The 17,516-nt window shown below is 37.7% G+C and overlaps 1 protein-coding gene across 1 annotated transcript in view; it reads right to left on the bottom strand.

Moving 5' to 3' along the window:
• The window catches only part of PCCA (propionyl-CoA carboxylase subunit alpha), a gene marked incomplete at both ends in the record, with an annotated part of 276,300 nt that overhangs the window by 161,007 nt on the left and 97,777 nt on the right, over positions 1 to 17,516 (bottom strand). The window contains 3 exons of the mRNA XM_080612857.1: positions 452 to 526; positions 2,057 to 2,200; positions 12,594 to 12,744. Of these exons, the coding sequence (XP_080468983.1) occupies positions 452 to 526; positions 2,057 to 2,200; positions 12,594 to 12,744 (370 nt within the window). The remainder of the gene's footprint in view (positions 1 to 451; positions 527 to 2,056; positions 2,201 to 12,593; positions 12,745 to 17,516) is intronic.

Consider the following 17,516-nt stretch of genomic DNA (forward strand, 5'->3'; position numbering starts at 1 on the left):
CTTTTCCATGTAGTCAGGCTGTATCCTTAAATGTGTAATAATCACTGTAACAAATTTCCTCTTAAAGTCCACAAAGCTAAACAGAAAGCATTGGCAGTCTCTCACTGGTGTCCCCAGTTCTCTGTGCTTAAAGAGCTGACACAACATTTCACTGTACTTTCAAATCATGTGTCTGAAAAACTGAAGCTGAAAGTTATAGAACGTAACAAAGTATTTCAACATATAATGGTTTCCTGTTATACCAGATTTGAACATTTTAAACCCAGTCTGGAAGTGTCCATTTTTAAGTAGTTTTTCAGGTTTCACAAGTAAGTATTGTGATGTCCTGTCCCATTCCCCCCGGCAAGAAGCTGGAAAAAAAAGCCTGATTTACAAAGCTGCCAAGTACTTATAGTCTTCATCTATAAAAGAGGCACTCGGCATCCATGAACACCAGAACCAAGTTACTTACACTTGGCACTTGCAATGGCTCCTGATACTGAGACAGTTTACCAATGGATGGCAGGCCAAAAGATTTGTAGGGGTCCTGAAATAAAATTCAACATGAGAAAGCGTTAAGCTTTTACAGACACAGAGAAGATAACACTTAAAAACTTAATGTCTAACAGAAACCACTGCTGGAATGACTTTGTTTTCTTCCCCAGAATTACTTGTGTAGAAGTACATTTCTTCATCCACCTACCCCTGTGACTCCAAATAAACAGCTGGAAGCATATAAATTCTCTTGAATCAGAGTCAAAAAGCAAAAAAGAATTGTTCTACACACAGCTACAGTACACCACCAAAATATACAAAGATGACATTTTCAATTGCTACTTTGTGCCTTGGAAGAAAGATGGGCAAGTATTCAGAAGGGTGGAGTTGAGAAGAGAGTATAAGGAATAAAATTCTAGAGATAAAAAGAGCAGTTAGAAATTCAATTATCTTAAGAAACCAAACTGAGCTTTATGCCTTTGAAATCTCCTACATAATGCAATGCCAATATAAACTTAATAGGACCGCAAATAAATATATGGCCTACAGAATAACCAAATTCATAGCAAAGTAGTTGGACCCAGCACTTATAAACGTGAGAGAATCTAAACTGAACAGAAAAAAAAAAGTCCAAGCATCAGTTACTCCGGAGTAAAGGTTACCCATGCTCAGAATAGCTTCCATGCCAATCACAGGGCAAATATTTATTATTTATCAGAATAGTCCATATAACTTGGAATCAGTATAGCAAATTGAGGATTATGTGCATGAAGAGAAAGAATAAAACCAACATAAAGTAAGATGCCCTTCATCACAAAAGCCACAATAGTTGAGAGGGAAAAAAGACATTTCGAGGTGCTGAATTATTTCTGAAAAACATTATTACCTAAAACATTCCTAAAACAAAATGAAGGAAGCTAGGCATAATTTTTAATTAACAAATCTTGGTTTTTCATGCACCAAAAATGGCAGCAAAAAGACATTACCTTGAAATGTCTTAAACATGCTTGAAAATGGCTCTTACATTTTAGTAAGTGTTTTTTAAGGTGAGATAGTCATACCATAATTATAAAGCTGTTATCTTGCACTGCACTTTGAAAGTTTGCCCTATAAACTCGTTTCAGAAGACATGTAGCTTGCTTTTTCAACAATTTAAATGTTTTAATACAACAAAAATTCTGTAAGCCATTGAATTTTATCTGTCTTCTTAAGTCAACAAGTTTCACATGCACAAGTTAAGAAACCTGGAAACAGTAGCTAACTGTAGCAAGTAGCTCCAGCACTGCATTAAACATAAACAGAACATATAGCAAATGTCCTTAGAAATAAACCTTAATTAACTTTTACCTTTTTTTTTAATTTTGATTTCAGAAAAAGCTATGTTGAAATATGTGTTGCCTTTTTAATTAAAAAAATAAAAATTCTACAATTCTACAAAATCTCACTAACCATTTGTGTTGCATACTCTTAAATTGTGACTTTCATATGATATTCCTTGACTTCACCTTGGCATCTATCCACACCCGGGTATTATTACTCAAAATTCAGCCACCTACCTCCCTCCCCGCTACCACTCATTTACCTCAGCATAAACTCGACATTCAACTGCCCAGCCGTTGATGGGAATATCAGCCTGTTTGTGCCTGAGAGGGTAACCCTTAGCAACACGGATCATTTCTTGGACTAAGTCCAGGCCGGTAATGCATTCTGTGACGGGATGTTCAACCTGCAAGGTCAAGAACTGTCAGTCAATAGGTAACAAAAAACAACAACAACAAAAAAAATCCCTCTCCATAAACAACCACAGATAAACAAGAAATTAGATCAGTCAAAGAACAGACAAAGAATACATTCCGGTCTTGGTCTTTTTCCCAAAAAAATTGACAAACATCAGCAAACACTGTCTCTGCAGGGACATCCAGAAAATAATTAGGAGATTACAATGACTAGAAGCAGCATACAAAAGGAAAACCACACAGAACACCTTAGGAGGGTTTGGGGGTTTGTAGGGGTTTGGTTTGGTTTCTTTTTTCATTTATTTTACAAATTCAAATGTACCTGGTGATGATGAGTTAATTTTCATTTGTTCAGAAGCTTTTCCTGTGCAATTTTGTTTTAAAAAGACTTGCACTGTGGCCATAAGTATATTTTAACTGAAAATCTCCAAGTAGCTGATAATCAACCCATTCTGCTACACTTCACATGGCACATACAGGACTCGCTTACAATTTTCTATAGAACAAGCCTACCCTAAATCTCACCCATTTGCCTGCTTTCACTAACCTGTCCTGACAAGCAACCAGATTAGCGTAATCTTGCATCAGCGCAGTGTAGCAGAAATGAGCAGATGGATTCTTCAATTTTTTTTTCCCCCTCCAGACTTATCTGTTCAGTGCTTAGCATGCACAATAGCTGGGCTGGACCAGCAGAGTCACTCTGCGCTCTCAGCAAATTGCTGCTAAGGGCTTTGGATGATGCTGCCATGGGAATACCCGTCGTTCAGGCTAACCTGGCATGTGCGTACAAGCATGCACGCATGTGCGCGCGTATGCACATACACACACGCTCTTTTTCCTTGAAATGGGAATCTAAACAGACATATTTATTAACTTTAAAAAGACCCTTTAACTAGGTGGAGTACAGCAAGAAAGCAAGCAAAGATATAAACCATATAGATCAAGTAAAAAATAGGCATGTTAAAAGCATCTTCTTCACACAGAGACATCTATTAGACTTTCCATATTGAAAATACAACAGAACTGACACTTTTATTATAAAGTGTTTGTGTTCCAAGGCTAAAACACCTTAAGAAAACACACTTCACAATGCTTTCTCTATCATGAGATGTCACACTGTGTACATTTTGTGACACAGGAAAAGGTCAGTGACCAAATCACTAGTCTTTCTTCCTTCAAGTACACTAGTATTAAGAAAAATATTTAGTCACTAGTATAATTGTGTGGCTTATCAGAATAAGTAGATGCTTTGGTCTTTAAGAAAAAATCTTTGTAAAAATAAACAGATGGCATCCATAATTAGCCCTGTGTGTGCTGTGAGTTTGTTTAGAGTTTCAACAACATTTTAAGACATTTTGACATAATTTTAATGACAAATCATCACTGAAACAAGCACCTATTCTTTGAAGGATAAAAGTGACATTGAAATGGGAATTTGATTATACAGTTTAGGATGTACCTTTGGGATTCAATCTTGATTCTACCTAACACAGGATATTCTCCAGCATGTCAAGCTTAATAATAGTATTTCAAGAATCTATGGAACATCTTAGTGTCTATCCTGCAGCATTAAACTGAAGCAATTCAATTCCTATTGAGACTTGAAGTTTCCATTAAAACTCCCTAAGTTACTTATCACACATTCATGTTTGGACAACAGAACTTACTCTCTTATTTTGGAATTCAAGTTTTAAAAAATTACCTTTGAGTTTAGAACACATTTGGAATATTAACATTCCAGATAATTAAATTACAATATTTCTTTCTTTTCTTTTTCTTTTCATTACAAAGACATTTGCATTATTTAGTTATACTGTCATTTATCTTGGATAGCAATTGGCATTCCAGGTTCAATAGCTTCATTGTTGTTTTCAGCTTTATTGTTGATGATCAAAATAGGATGGAATGTTTCTGGAAAGAAAAATATTTTTGTTGTTTGGTTCTTACGACTCACAAACATTTATTTAATCCATTCTTCAGTACAGATCTTTGACTTGGTCAATATTTTCTTCTGCTTCTTCAAAATACTCCCTTTGTGTCTGCACACAAAACAGCATTCAGAAAATATGACAAGGAAAATTTTTTGAGGTTTTCTTGGGGGTAAGAAGTTGTTTTGCTTTCTTTCAGGACTGAGCTTCAGCAAGTGCTGTTTAGGCGTAATGTAGATAGCACCAATCTCATCACTAATTTGGGGGTACCAAATACATTTTGAATGCATTTTGGTATACATTAAAACCATAAAATAACCAAAATGCAGTAGAGAAGAATTTTAACCTTGAAATCCTGGTTAACTTCTTTGTAAATTTAACCTTTCAGTGGGGTGCGTGGACCAAATTGCACATGTTTTCGCCATTTTCTTTTGGCAAGGAGGGGGCAGGAGGGGTCAGCATTTTTAGCAATATACAGAATATGCTTTTGTGTACAGTGCAAAAGGGCTTTAATCAAGCAGTAATGGCATAACCTGGTCAAACGAGCACTCTGAAATGGGGTTTTGGAGGTACAAGAATCCACCCAACAGACAGATACATGAAGGATCTGAAATTAAAGCTCTAACCTTTTCCAAAGCAAGGAAAGACAGGAGTAGGAAAAGTGAAAAGATTAGACCCCCTCTTCTCCCTCCCCTCCCCCCCCAAAAAAACCCCACAGACATCATCATCCCCTTCTTACAAAAGCTCTACAATAACTGTTTCAGCTATTCGACTAATGTAATTGCAATTTTTTTTTAAATTACTATTAAAAGCTAGGCTTTAAACACTTTTCTCTTTTACTTTTCAGCCTTCTACTTCAGGTGCCACTCTTGTTTTACCTGCCTGATGTATTTTCTTCTATTAACTTTATGCTGTATCTCTTCTCAATCAGCAGCCTTTACTTGCCATTTTATAGATGTTAAGTCAAGGACTGAATTTTTAGAGATGAATGCAAGTATGCTCACAAACAGAACTGAATCCCTCTCAATTGATCAACACCTCAATGTTGTAGTCAGCTGACTACAGCCATACTCAATTTTGTAGTCAGCTGATCCAAGATCTTGCCAATGAAGCCTTAGTCAATAAGGTAAGAGCCAAGGATCGTATGGTTATGAGATAGTGGGTAAATTCACACATTTATATCTGTCCTTAACACAAAAGGCAAAACCAGACATGTCTGCAGCAAGCAATCTAAGGATCACAGCTTTATCATCAAAGCAGCTGTACCTTATTCTCAACATGTCAAGCAGAAAAATTGATCAGCAATACCTCTCAATTAGTTAGCTGCCAAAAGTATCGCCTTTACTATCAGTTCCTTTACTTACACCGAAGTCTGGTCATACACAATTTATAACGAGTCATCATTTCAATGCACTTCAGTACGATACGCATCACCTTTAAAAAGTCTTACTCCCCATCTTCTGTGATACACACACCTCTTCCCCTAAAAAATGCCACTTTTCCTGCTTTCAAGTCTACAAATCCATACCCGTTATAGCTAGCAACATCCACACATGGCAAAGCGCTGCCCCTTCATATGGGATCTGCTCTTCTACAGACAGCTCACAGCAGTTAGATTCCCTGTGATCACTGAGAGTGGTTTTGCTTCCCTAACCTCTTTCAGTTTGTACAGCAAGAGACACTAGTGGCAAAGCCTGTGAGAAAATAATAACTAATAATACATGGTGAAGCAGGTACAAAAGAGCTAGGGGAACCTGCCGACATCACAGTCCAGTTAGCATCGATGCACAGAACAGCATGGAGAAGCTGCTAGTTCTCCTCCTGTTCTGTGACTGCCAACACTCTTAAAATTTTACTATACTGGGGTTCATCCACAGCTACAAAAACAGTCATGCAGTTTTTACGACTAGTTGGAGATAAGAGTTAAATTAGCAATGACTGCTCCCCTTATATTCAGGGGAATAATTACAGGACACATTTTTCCCAAGACCATCAAGGTACTCAGATCTAATAGCAAACACTTCTGGATACTCTCACAAATCGGTCCCTTGCCCCTGTGTGCATAAGGCATCAAGTTACTCACAATTTGGAGCATTCAAGCAGATTACAGTGGCCAAGAAAATCTAATTTTCAGTAGACTTAAAACTATAGCCTGTGTCACTCCTACTACTGTAAGTCCCTAGGTTGGTGTCAGATACTCCTTTACATTCAAATAAATAATCTCAAAACTAACTTTCAACATACACCTCAGTTTCCAGGAAACATGATTCACCTGGAGTCCCACAGGCTTTTCTGCTGCAGCCAAATCCAGTGTCAACTGACCCAAACCCATCAACTTACAGATGCTCCTCAACCCCCTTTATTCCAGTAAGTCTGGTTTCTATTTCGGAGAACTGAACAGCCACAGAGGTGCACACATGTTCTGCTCTTCAGGCATGCCAGCTTCCTGACTACTATGCGCAGGAGCACTCTGGGGTCACATCTTCTTTCTGCAAAAGAGTTCATGTGTATATGGGGTTTGGGAGCACACAGGAAAAACAGCTTTTCAGAAAGGCTGCTGGAGAACAGACAATGGTTGGAATAATGCACAGAATGAATGGAGAGCACGCAGGAATACATAACAGGCAACCTCTTGTGTTGTCCTTTTCCATAGACATAGCATGCCATACCAGTTGCTGTTTATTTTTTTATTTATCAGTGTGTGATCAAAGAACTGAGTTCAACCAGAACTACAAAAACTTTCCATCAACTAAGATGCTCAGATAGACTTCTTCTGTTGTTTCCTCTGTAAGATGCTAAAGAAATAAATATTAATGTACAGACATTTGGTACCAACTAATTTTTTAATCATAGCATATAATAACTCTGAAAAGAAATGTAATCTACTTCCTCATAGGAATTTATCTTCCAGTAATCATTAATTCAGTTTTCTCAATTTTAATTTGCAAGGATTTTTTTTCTTTATCGTACTGGACAGACACAGGTAAGAAAACACATAGCCTATGAATACTGAATCTGTCTCCCCTGTGTTTTAAATGAACAGCACACACTTTATATCAACAAATTATTTAGCTCACAATTTCAACATAATTTTCTCAATAAACACACTTCAAAAAAACAACCTCACAATTCAGTAATTCTACATAATTTCGTTTCCACTACATACTCCACAATATAATAAATTTGTACCCACAAGACCTATACTGTCTTTCCTAAAGATGCAATCCTTGCTTTCACTGTATTTAGCAGCAGTATTAAAGTCCTCTCAGAGTACTTCGTTCAAGATGGTTCTGGTCACACTGCAGCCAATCTTGGTTTGCTTTACATCAAATTCACCAAAGGAAAGAAACTAATGTGCCCTTTGAAGAACAACCTTTTGTTCCTCTACTTATTAAAAATGGAGGGGAGCCTCCTTTTTCTCTACTTTTTAAATAGTATTTTATGATAGCTATGCGGTAACATCGTCTCTAAGATATCACTCCATGTCCTGGCAGCACTGTTAATGGCATCTTTCAGATTCAATGACTTACACAAACAATGTTGTTCTCTTCTGTCAACAACAATTAGCAATGCTTTTCTGTAGTTCTTTTGGGAAGCCTGAAAAGCAGACAACCAGTAGCTACATAATGGAAGTTGCATTAGGAGGCAAGAATGTGGCAAAAATCTGGTTAACTGTTGTCGGCTGACCCTCTTGTGTGAAGAAGTGTTGTTTGGCAGCAAAATTACCTTTTCTTTCGGTTCTAAAAATGGCCATGAACAGCTGGTATAAACTGTGTGCAGAATGGATTCTGGTGGGCTTAGGGGATTGGTAATGGGATAAGAGACCTTTCACCTTTAGGTCAGCAGTTCAAATTCAGCCCAGGTTAGCAGCAATTGAAAGTCTTTACCATCTGACACTGTTTGTTAGCCTATTTAAAATGACTGAAGCAAAGTGTCACAGTAAGACACGATTCCAGTATTAAGAAATATGAAGAATCTCAGCAAACAGCAGAAACAGTCACTTGAGACTTTACTTTGAAATCTCTCCATTCAGACTGAGCAGAAATCTGCTCCTCTGCCTCCTGACAGCCCCTTTCACTGCTCCCACACTCCGGCTCACCTATCACAATTCATCCTCTAGGCAGCTACGCACACCCAGACAGCAAAACCACCTCTTGTCGTCCCATGGGTCTGCTATGGATACCAAAGTCAGCACCTCTCTGTGGTTTTAGCTGGCAATCCAGACTCAGCTCATCACTTTGCTATTTGTATTTTGCCACTGCTGTTTATGTAGTGCAGCTGCAGAATTTTCCAGTACTTCTCTCCTTCACTGAGCAAACATGTAGCAGGTGCTGCCTAATGATGTGCAACAGAATATAGATACCATTAAGAAACTGTTAGAACCAGGAGTTTATAAGCAGTGAAGCTCAGACAATCACCAGCTGGATTTCTACATATTTCTAGATATTTCCCAACCATGCTCTTTATTACTTTCATTAGTGGACAAACAGATGAAAAGGAAGGTAGAAAGAGATATATTGCATGTAATAATTCTCCGTCTTTTACACTTCCAGTTCTGCACAAAGCTCTGGAATATATCATTTTCCAGGGGTCAGTAAAATCTGATGAAAACATTGAAAGTGGTGAACAAAATATCTTAACACTGGGTAATGTTTTATGGGTGTATGGAAGTTTATTTACATTCGCCTTATGCCTTAGAATCAAGTTACTTTAAAAGAACTTGAAAACATTTATATAAAATAAATACTCTCACTACAACTATAGAATAAAAACATACAGATATGCCACTTGCTTTCAATAAATCTTTCACAGGTCGACAAAATATTCTACAAAATTAACTTTTATTCCCTAAAAAGTTATGACAAAAACATTGAAACTGTCACATGGGGAGAAAACACACTGCTACTCAAATTACCGTATTTCTAAACTCCACTGTGTTGAATACAGTCTATACAAATGATCTTTTCAATCGGATCACTCTAAGCAAATTTGGTCATGTTCTGAGAAGGCAGTGCTCACTTGTTACTTAAATTGCACAACCGATGGGGGAGGCACAAGGTTGGGAACAGACCTGAGACACAAATGTACAAACTGCATTCAAGGTGAGTGCTTTTCCCTCATGCTGCTCCTTGTACTTCTCTCAGTTCTTCTCAAGTCAACAAGGGATGCTTCTCATCTGCAGATACTACAGGATTCCAGAGTGTGTGATATTTACCCTTTGCTGTTACTGATTCATATGCGAGGAGCTTAGCCACACCACACACCCATACATTTTTATTTACATCTTTATTTACAGGAGGTAGACTCTCTTTCTATCAAGTCAAAGAGAAATATTTCTCATCGTCCAGTGAAAAGCAGAAGACACTTTCCTAGTGAAAGCCAGCACTTCTGGTGGCAGCATGATAAGGAGATTTTGACACAATTTGAAAGTTAGAAAGGCTATCAATCTAAAGGTTCAGAAATTTTTATGTTAAAGCTCTTGTTTGGCTATTTTGGACTACGCCCTTGAAACGGCTAACGACAACTAGGTAACACAAAGCACACCACAGCAGCTATAAAGAATTAGATATTCAACACGTGGTCTGCCTCAGCAATCGGAGTAGTAGTAGCTGCCTGAAAACCAAAAGTGCCCTAAATGACAACATACAGAAGTTTTTTTGTAGTTGCTAGGGCATACATTTCTACATTTTCTTGTGGAAAGTAAGAATAACTAGTTTTGCTATGCAATTATCCAATCTTGTGTCTCATACTTATCAACTAGCCTCTGAAAAATGACAGAAAAGCAGATAGAACAAAAAGAACATTGCCAACAGCAAAGAATAAATCATTCTAGCTGAATCACTTGGAGTGAGTGAAACATCTGTAACAGATTTGTGTAGCATACAAGAGACACAATGGAGCTGATTCACCAACCTTTTTTCGCTTTCCAATCTCACACTGGATTGCAGCAACACTTAATACAAAAATTAAATAAAATATGACCTTCCTGTAAGGTGCAATTTATACTTTTTTGCAGGCCTATATGGCAGAAAAGGTATATTCCCGAAGAGTTCCCTAAAAAGACAGCCAAGTAATGATACAAGTCTCAATTACTGCAAAATTAGTTACAAAAAACACTGGAAGATATCTGACAGATAAGACCAAAGAGAGGGACAAAGAAAGCAGCAGGCAGTGCAAAGTATTGGGTACAGTTACCTTTACACAAGCGTATTCTGAAGTAAAAAGGCTACAGTGATCTGATTAGAGATTGCTGAAACATTAAAACACACATGGGAAATTGCATAATTTAGTAGACATGTTCTGATGATGCTGACAGGTAGCTCTGTCTGTAATCCACACTGAAAAAGACCTTAGAAGCATTATTTATGGATCAGGTACCCATCATTTGGGTAAGTTCTTCCAACTGTGGAGTGTTCAGCAAAAACAGGGCAAGGGAGCCTGTTAGCCACTGTTCACAGTTAGGAGATGCAAAAGTTAAAAAAGGCTGAAGCAATACAGGGACATCTGGAGACTCTCCTGGTTCTGAAGTTAAATCTCGATGAGCTTCATTACAGTTTCTATGTTTGGCTCTTAATAGAAGGGAGCTAATATGAGATGCTAGTTGTATAACTGTTAGCTGAACAGAAAGTAAAGCTTGAGACCTGGGAGAAGTGACAGATCAATCGTGTAAGCCTGGGGAAGAATCAGAGAAAATTACTACTCTCCAGCCTCAAACTGAAATGCTAATAAGAGACAATACACAGTCAGGATAGAGGAATTAGAGAATATCTGCACAAGTACTGTAATTTAAGATTAGTAAATTTCTTTGACGGTTGCAAAGAATGAGTCTGCTATTATAGGGGACTGTCAAACTTAGGCTTAGGCTATCTTTCAAAAGGAGTCTTTAAAGTCCTTAAAGATGGAACTGTGAAAGCTTTCCTACTGCATATGTAGAGACCTCTACAATTAAGCAAGTTTGAGGTTTGGGACTTTGAACACTTACCACGAGGCACTGCAGGGGGAAGACACCACAAAACAGCAAAGATAACAACTCGACAACAAATTACAGAAAGCACTCTATGGATACTTCATCCCTCATTGCATTTAGGAATTGATGGACAATAATATACTACAAGGATAGCAAGGAAATGTTTCTGAACTTGCAGAGGGCTATGCAGAAAATCATACATTAATTTTCTTCGATGTGAGAAAGAACATGGAGAGGCACTAAGACACATTCTCTCAAAAACTACAAGATTGAGAAAAGTGTAAATTATGAGCATCGAGATAGAAATTCTTCATCATATTTTAATGAACTATACATTGCCGTTAACCAGCACCTTGTAACTGAATCTCAGGTAGAGCAGATTGTGCTTAGGAAACTTCTAGCAAAAGCATGTGAAATGTAACTGTCATGACTCATCCCAAAAACACTGCTGCCCAGCAAGGCAAGGCAAATCTTACCAGCAGTCTTCCCCTAGCACAGGGGAAGACTGCAGCACTCCCAAATCCTCTCTCACTTCTTTACCCAAAGCATAAATTTACCCAGCCATTATACAAAGTCATCAAAGACGTCAGAATTCCGAGGATCTCTTTATGCTCTATCCCTGCCCACATGTATAAGCAGCAGGCAGAATACGTCCCAAAGAAAATTTAGCCAAAACAGAATAAGTAGCTATTCACTTTGGTGCTTGATTCCACATTTCTGTCATTATTTAATAAAATGAGCAAAGGAGAACAAGGACAATGGAATTTACTTGCTTACAAGAAGAACCATTTTCCTGTCTTTGAGAATGATATCCAGACTTCAAGTTATGTGCCTGTTTTCTTAGACTATGACCAGAAATTCATTGTAAAAGTCAAATAAGAGGTAGAGGGTTTTTTCCATAAAACACTGCTTATCCATTCATCGGCAGTGTACATTATAACGTCTAGTACTGACTACACGTGCTGTTACAAAAATCCTACACCATGTCAGCATGCTTTTTACACAGTTGCATTCCAGTCACAACTTCAATCATATGCAGATTGCTGGTGGTTTTATTGCTGATACACACATATAGTTTTAATCACCCTCCTAGAGAAACTCAGCAAGCAACCATCAAAGTATAAAAAATAAAAAAGAAACTTCAGGGACCAGTGGGGAAAAGCATCAGAGCACAGTGGCTAGCCACTTACTGTGAACTCACAGTGGCACTTAACAGTGACCTCTTGCAAGGTCTTTAGGTCAAGTGTAACAAAGAGCAAAAGCTCTGAATGCTTACTTGAGTGCTGTGCAAGGGCTCACTGCTGCAAAGTCTTGTATATGCAGGCTTATTTAAGTGAGTAGATCTTTTAAGTTAAGTGGGAAGTGCTCACATGCGTAAAGTTAGTTATGTTTAAGTCTTTGCAGGAGCAGACCCCTAACTATGGAAGGAGGTTATGTTCTGTTTTTTCAAATAACACTTTTCTGAATCTGAAGAGCTGTTTTTCTTACCTGAAGTCTAGTATTCATTTCCAAGAAGTAGAAATTCTTACTGGAGTCCACAAGGAATTCTACTGTTCCAGCAGAGGAATATTTTACTGCTTTGGCAAGAGCTACTGCTTGCTCTCCCATTGCTCTTCGAGTTTCAGGGTCTAGGAAAGTGCTACAATACAGGAAGAATGCCTTTTTTTAGTAAAAAAAAAATAAAAAAAAATAATTAAATCATTTAATCTCCTGCTTAAACTACCACCAAAAGAGGACACCATCATTATTAAAGTCAAATGGATGCCTTTACATTTATATTACTACTAAACAGATATACTGCAGCTTTGCAATTACTGATAACGTACAGGAAATTCAGGACAAACAGTATTCTCTAAAATATAATATAACAGAACACAACTTTTTTAGAACACTGAGATTTATAATAATGCAAGTTAAATGAAAATAAATACATACAAATTCATGATACTTTAGAAAGCATATATTTTTGGGGGGGGGGGGGGAAAAACCAAACAAAAAAAAAAAAACCAACAACCCTATAACTAAAAAATCCATCCAATGGAAATATGAGTGCCAAAATACAAGACAGGAGGTCTAAAGGGAATTTGTTTTCTGACTGAATTAAAACAGCATGGACATTTCAGTGACATTTTAAGCAATAAAGAAGTTTTAGAAAATAATGAAGTATTTATTTGGGCTTCTTATGTGAGATTGCAATGAAGAAAATTTGGGCACCAATAATATTTAACTAAAACACTATCAACACTATCATAGCTTAAACCTTAATATCCCCTATTTCTTCTCTCAGCTTTACCCGTAAGCTGAAGAGTAGTAATCCATGTTTGTTAATTGCAATTCATTCCATTCCACATATCCTGGGCACACTCAAAAGCACTCAAAGAGCAGCTCGGCTACCACCTCAGAGGCCACTATGAGTACTGCCCAAATACCAAATCTTCTCATTCTAGGAGTGCACCATGCCCTTTCCACTGGTCCAGTGAATCAAAAGACTCGGGTCGGTCTTCTCTGTACTATAAATTCAGTTATTCAAATTAACCTATGTAAATTGTTAATTTAGAGCTAGAGAAATTTTTGTGGCTTTCCATCAAAGCTGTGAAACTTGTTGCTCCTCATCCTGATACACTGACCTTCAACGAAAGACAACATGTAGTTCATCTTACATAAGCTCATAAATATGCTTATTATATTTCAGTGGTGATGCACATTTGGCATATAACTCAGTTATCATTTTAAAAGTACTTTTGTAAGAGAATAGGAATCCTTATCCCTATGCTATGGTTTAAAACTAAAATAACAAATGTTACTTATTTCTTGAGGTGTCTTCAACAGTGGGTCCTAATTCTGCAAAGCAGCAATCAGCAGCCTCCACCTACCTGAAGTGGCCCCATCAAAGTCAATGAAGCTCCACCTGGGGCCCAGGACTGCTCTCAAATAGAAGTCAGTGCTGGGTCAGGACTTATCTTTCAGTACTTACTATGGTGTTTTTCACTGAAACCTGAACTCACAGAAGAGCTAAGGGACTGCTGCCACAACAAACCATATTTGACATGACACAAAAAGTGAGGAAATATCTAGGCAAACTAGGATAGAATTCTTTTCTTCATGGCAAAAGTGCTACTTTGCACTTCCATCCTTCCAGTGCCGACACAGACAGATTCTGACAGACAGCAAGGCAGGCATTTTCTTTCTTGGCAAACAACAGGATCAACACAAAAAGAAAGTCAAGTCTGATCCAAAGAATGATCCCAGATTGAAGAAAAAAACAGAAGACACGCTAAACTATGTCGTACCTGCCAAAAGTAGGCACTGGTAATGTAAAAGAGTTTCATAATATTTCTTATTTTGATTCAATAAGAGGATAATACATTACACAAAATCAACAATCTATAATTCAATGTGGGGTTTCTGCAAGGCTTTGATCATGAAAGGTCAATGAGTGGCTTATGAAGAACAGAAGCTTTCCAATATCGGCTTCATTACTCTATTTCTAGAATAACCATTATTACTTCTTATACAGATGAAAGACAGTTACTTCCCTTTATTACAGTGGTGTCTCCACTATGTTTGTTAAATGTAGGTCTGAGATCTCTCTGTTCACCTCCTGCTGCAGCCAAAGAATGGAACAGAGGTGTCACACTGCTAAACTTGATCTCTGCCATGTGGTTAAGCTTTATGTTCTAAAATGACTGGATCATCCCTGCAATCATCTAGGTTAATTAACCAAAGCTTTCCTATTCCCCTCCACCGCTTTATCTTTCATATACATTGTTTCTCCCTTCTCTAACAATGCATCTTTTACAACTGAAATAACTCTTGTCCAATCTAATTAGTCATCACTTGTGAAAACTCAGCATTTTAAACCTGATTTCCAATCTTTTTCTCACACATACACCTCTTTTCCTTTCAACCAAATAGCTCCTGTGGCAGCATGAAGGCTACAAAATAAAAAAGATTCACAAGATAAAAGCACCAAAGACAAAATATAAGATCACAGCCGACACTTAACTCATAAGATATTCGTCAAGCTATTGCAAAGTCAACCAAAGACAATACAATTGTTTTGTGCCATTGTTTCTACAGCCAGAGATGAACCAAATGGGCAAAATGTTACCTCCTCACTTCTAGCCCATCAGATAATGTTTCATAAAGTACTTCCATCACCTTCACTTACAGATAAGGTTGAGAATTTGGAAAGTACAGTTACATTGTCAGTGGAAATTTACTGCCCAGCTTAAAAAAAAAAATTCAATAAAATTCAGTAACATCTACCCTTCTTCTGAAGATATCACTATACTGGCAGAGAACAGTAATTTCTGTTTCTAAACGTCAAGGTCAGCCTATCTGCTGTCAGGAAATAGTTAGGCATACTGTTTATTCAAAAAAATTACTTATCTACAAAAAACATTCTCCTTCAAGATATCTATTAGGTACTATCACAGCACAGGTATAAATATGTTAAAGTATTTGAGAACACAGTTTTGCCCCAAGTCTAAACTGGCCACCTATGAATCACATACACAGTCACAAACAGAATAACCTTGCTGTTTCTCTTAACCCCAAATCCTTCAAGGATTTCTAGACAGAGTGATAGAAAATCATAGAATCATAGAATGGTTTTGGGTCGGAAGGGACCTTAAAGACCATCCAGTTCCAACCCCTAGTTCCAGCACCTTCCACTAGACCAGGTTACTCAGAGCCCCATCCAACCTGGCCTTGAAAACTTCCAGGGATGGGGAAGCCACAGCTTCTCTATGCAACTTTCAGCTTTTGTGTTGAAATGAGAAGCCAACAGCATCTTCCAAAGAGGTGTGAAGCTAGAAGCAAAGAAAATTACTGTAAATCTCTGGAAGTTTTGCATAGTACTAACTTTTGCCCTGCACTAACTAAAGCACCGGTGATGATCAGATGTTTCTTACTGTCTGTGATTCCCAGAACACAGAGAGTAGGACAACTGCTAAGATTCAAACATGAAGTGATCCTGTAATTTCAACAGTTGCAGACTTAGCTTTAGGAAAATAATACAGATTATTCTCAAAGCCAAAAGGCCCTCAACAATCAATCTCTTAAACTAGACACTTAGGAAAATACCATGATAGGAAAAAAGCAAATCAAAAGAAGCTCAAGAAGAGGCCAAAGCCAAAAGCCTCAGATTGTACAAAAGACAAACAAACATTTTACCCTATAGCATTCCTATCTCCTGTGCTTCACAGAATGGTTAGGGTTGGAAAGGACCTTAAGATCATCTAGTTCCAACCCCCTTGAACATCTGAACACTTCCAAGGATGGGACAGACACAGCTTCTCAAAGCAGCCTGTTCCAGTGCCTCACCATACTCACAGTAATGAATTTCTTCACTATATCCAACCTAAATCTCCCCTGTTTAAGTTTGAACCCATGAAAGATACTAAAAAGAAAAAAAAAAAAAAAAACGCAAAAAAAAAACACCACCAAAAAACCAAACAGCTTCAACCTCTCAGACCTTTTAATGGCAGCTACCATTTAAAATAGGAGAAAAAAAAGGACAGTATATTTCCTCCACCCAGTCATACAAGAAAAGGTGTTTCCAGGAGTCATTAATCAATGACACTAACTGAAACAGCATTCACAGGAAGGGCTAACTTCAGGCTTTAGGGTTTCTACTATGTCTCACAGAAGTCAGTACCCTGCTTATCTGCAACTATCGTGTAACCCTTTGTAAATAAATGGATTCTGCAGCCAACTGCAAGTGGCTGTAAGGCAGATAAGGCTTCCAAAGCTGTCAATAAAAGTCTGGCAGAGTCTAAAGCATTCAACAAGAAAGAAAGAGTTTTCATGCCAAATTTTGGAAGCTATTAACTTGTGAACACTCTTTCATGTGAGTTATAGGAGGGGATGAGGAAACTTACTGACAACTCCAATATAGAAGCCCAAGAAAGTTAAAAGGCTGATATTTCTGAGGAAAGAAAACACTCTGATCACAGTTGCCTGGTGAGAGAAAGACACATCACTCTCCCTTTAGTTGACCACATGCATAGAGAATGAGCAGGCAGTAGTTGCAGGCAGCACTTTACATGTAGTCCTGAGGCAAAAAACTCTTCTAAGTGCTTAGGTATATGTATATACACATGCACATTGTTTCAGGACCTGAAGAATTCACATTTCACAAACAAAACCATAGTAAGATCTTTAGGCATAAGGCTTCTGAGAAACCCGCAATCACTACCTGGAAGTAACAAGAGCTATTTGAGCATTTATTAGTGGGTTTGTATAATTAGATTTAAGCTTTGTTTTGTAACTTAAAATCTAGGTCCTAAACAGTGCCAGTCCCACAATTACAATTCAACGTTCATTTATATGCTGCCTGTAAATAAACATCATTTGAATGATGTGCTTTTCCTCACATCCTGAATTATTGCATCACATAGTTCTGTG

Source organism: Psittacula echo, assembly GCF_963264785.1.
Source record: "Psittacula echo genome assembly, chromosome: 3".
NCBI lineage: Eukaryota > Metazoa > Chordata > Aves > Psittaciformes > Psittacidae > Psittacula > Psittacula echo.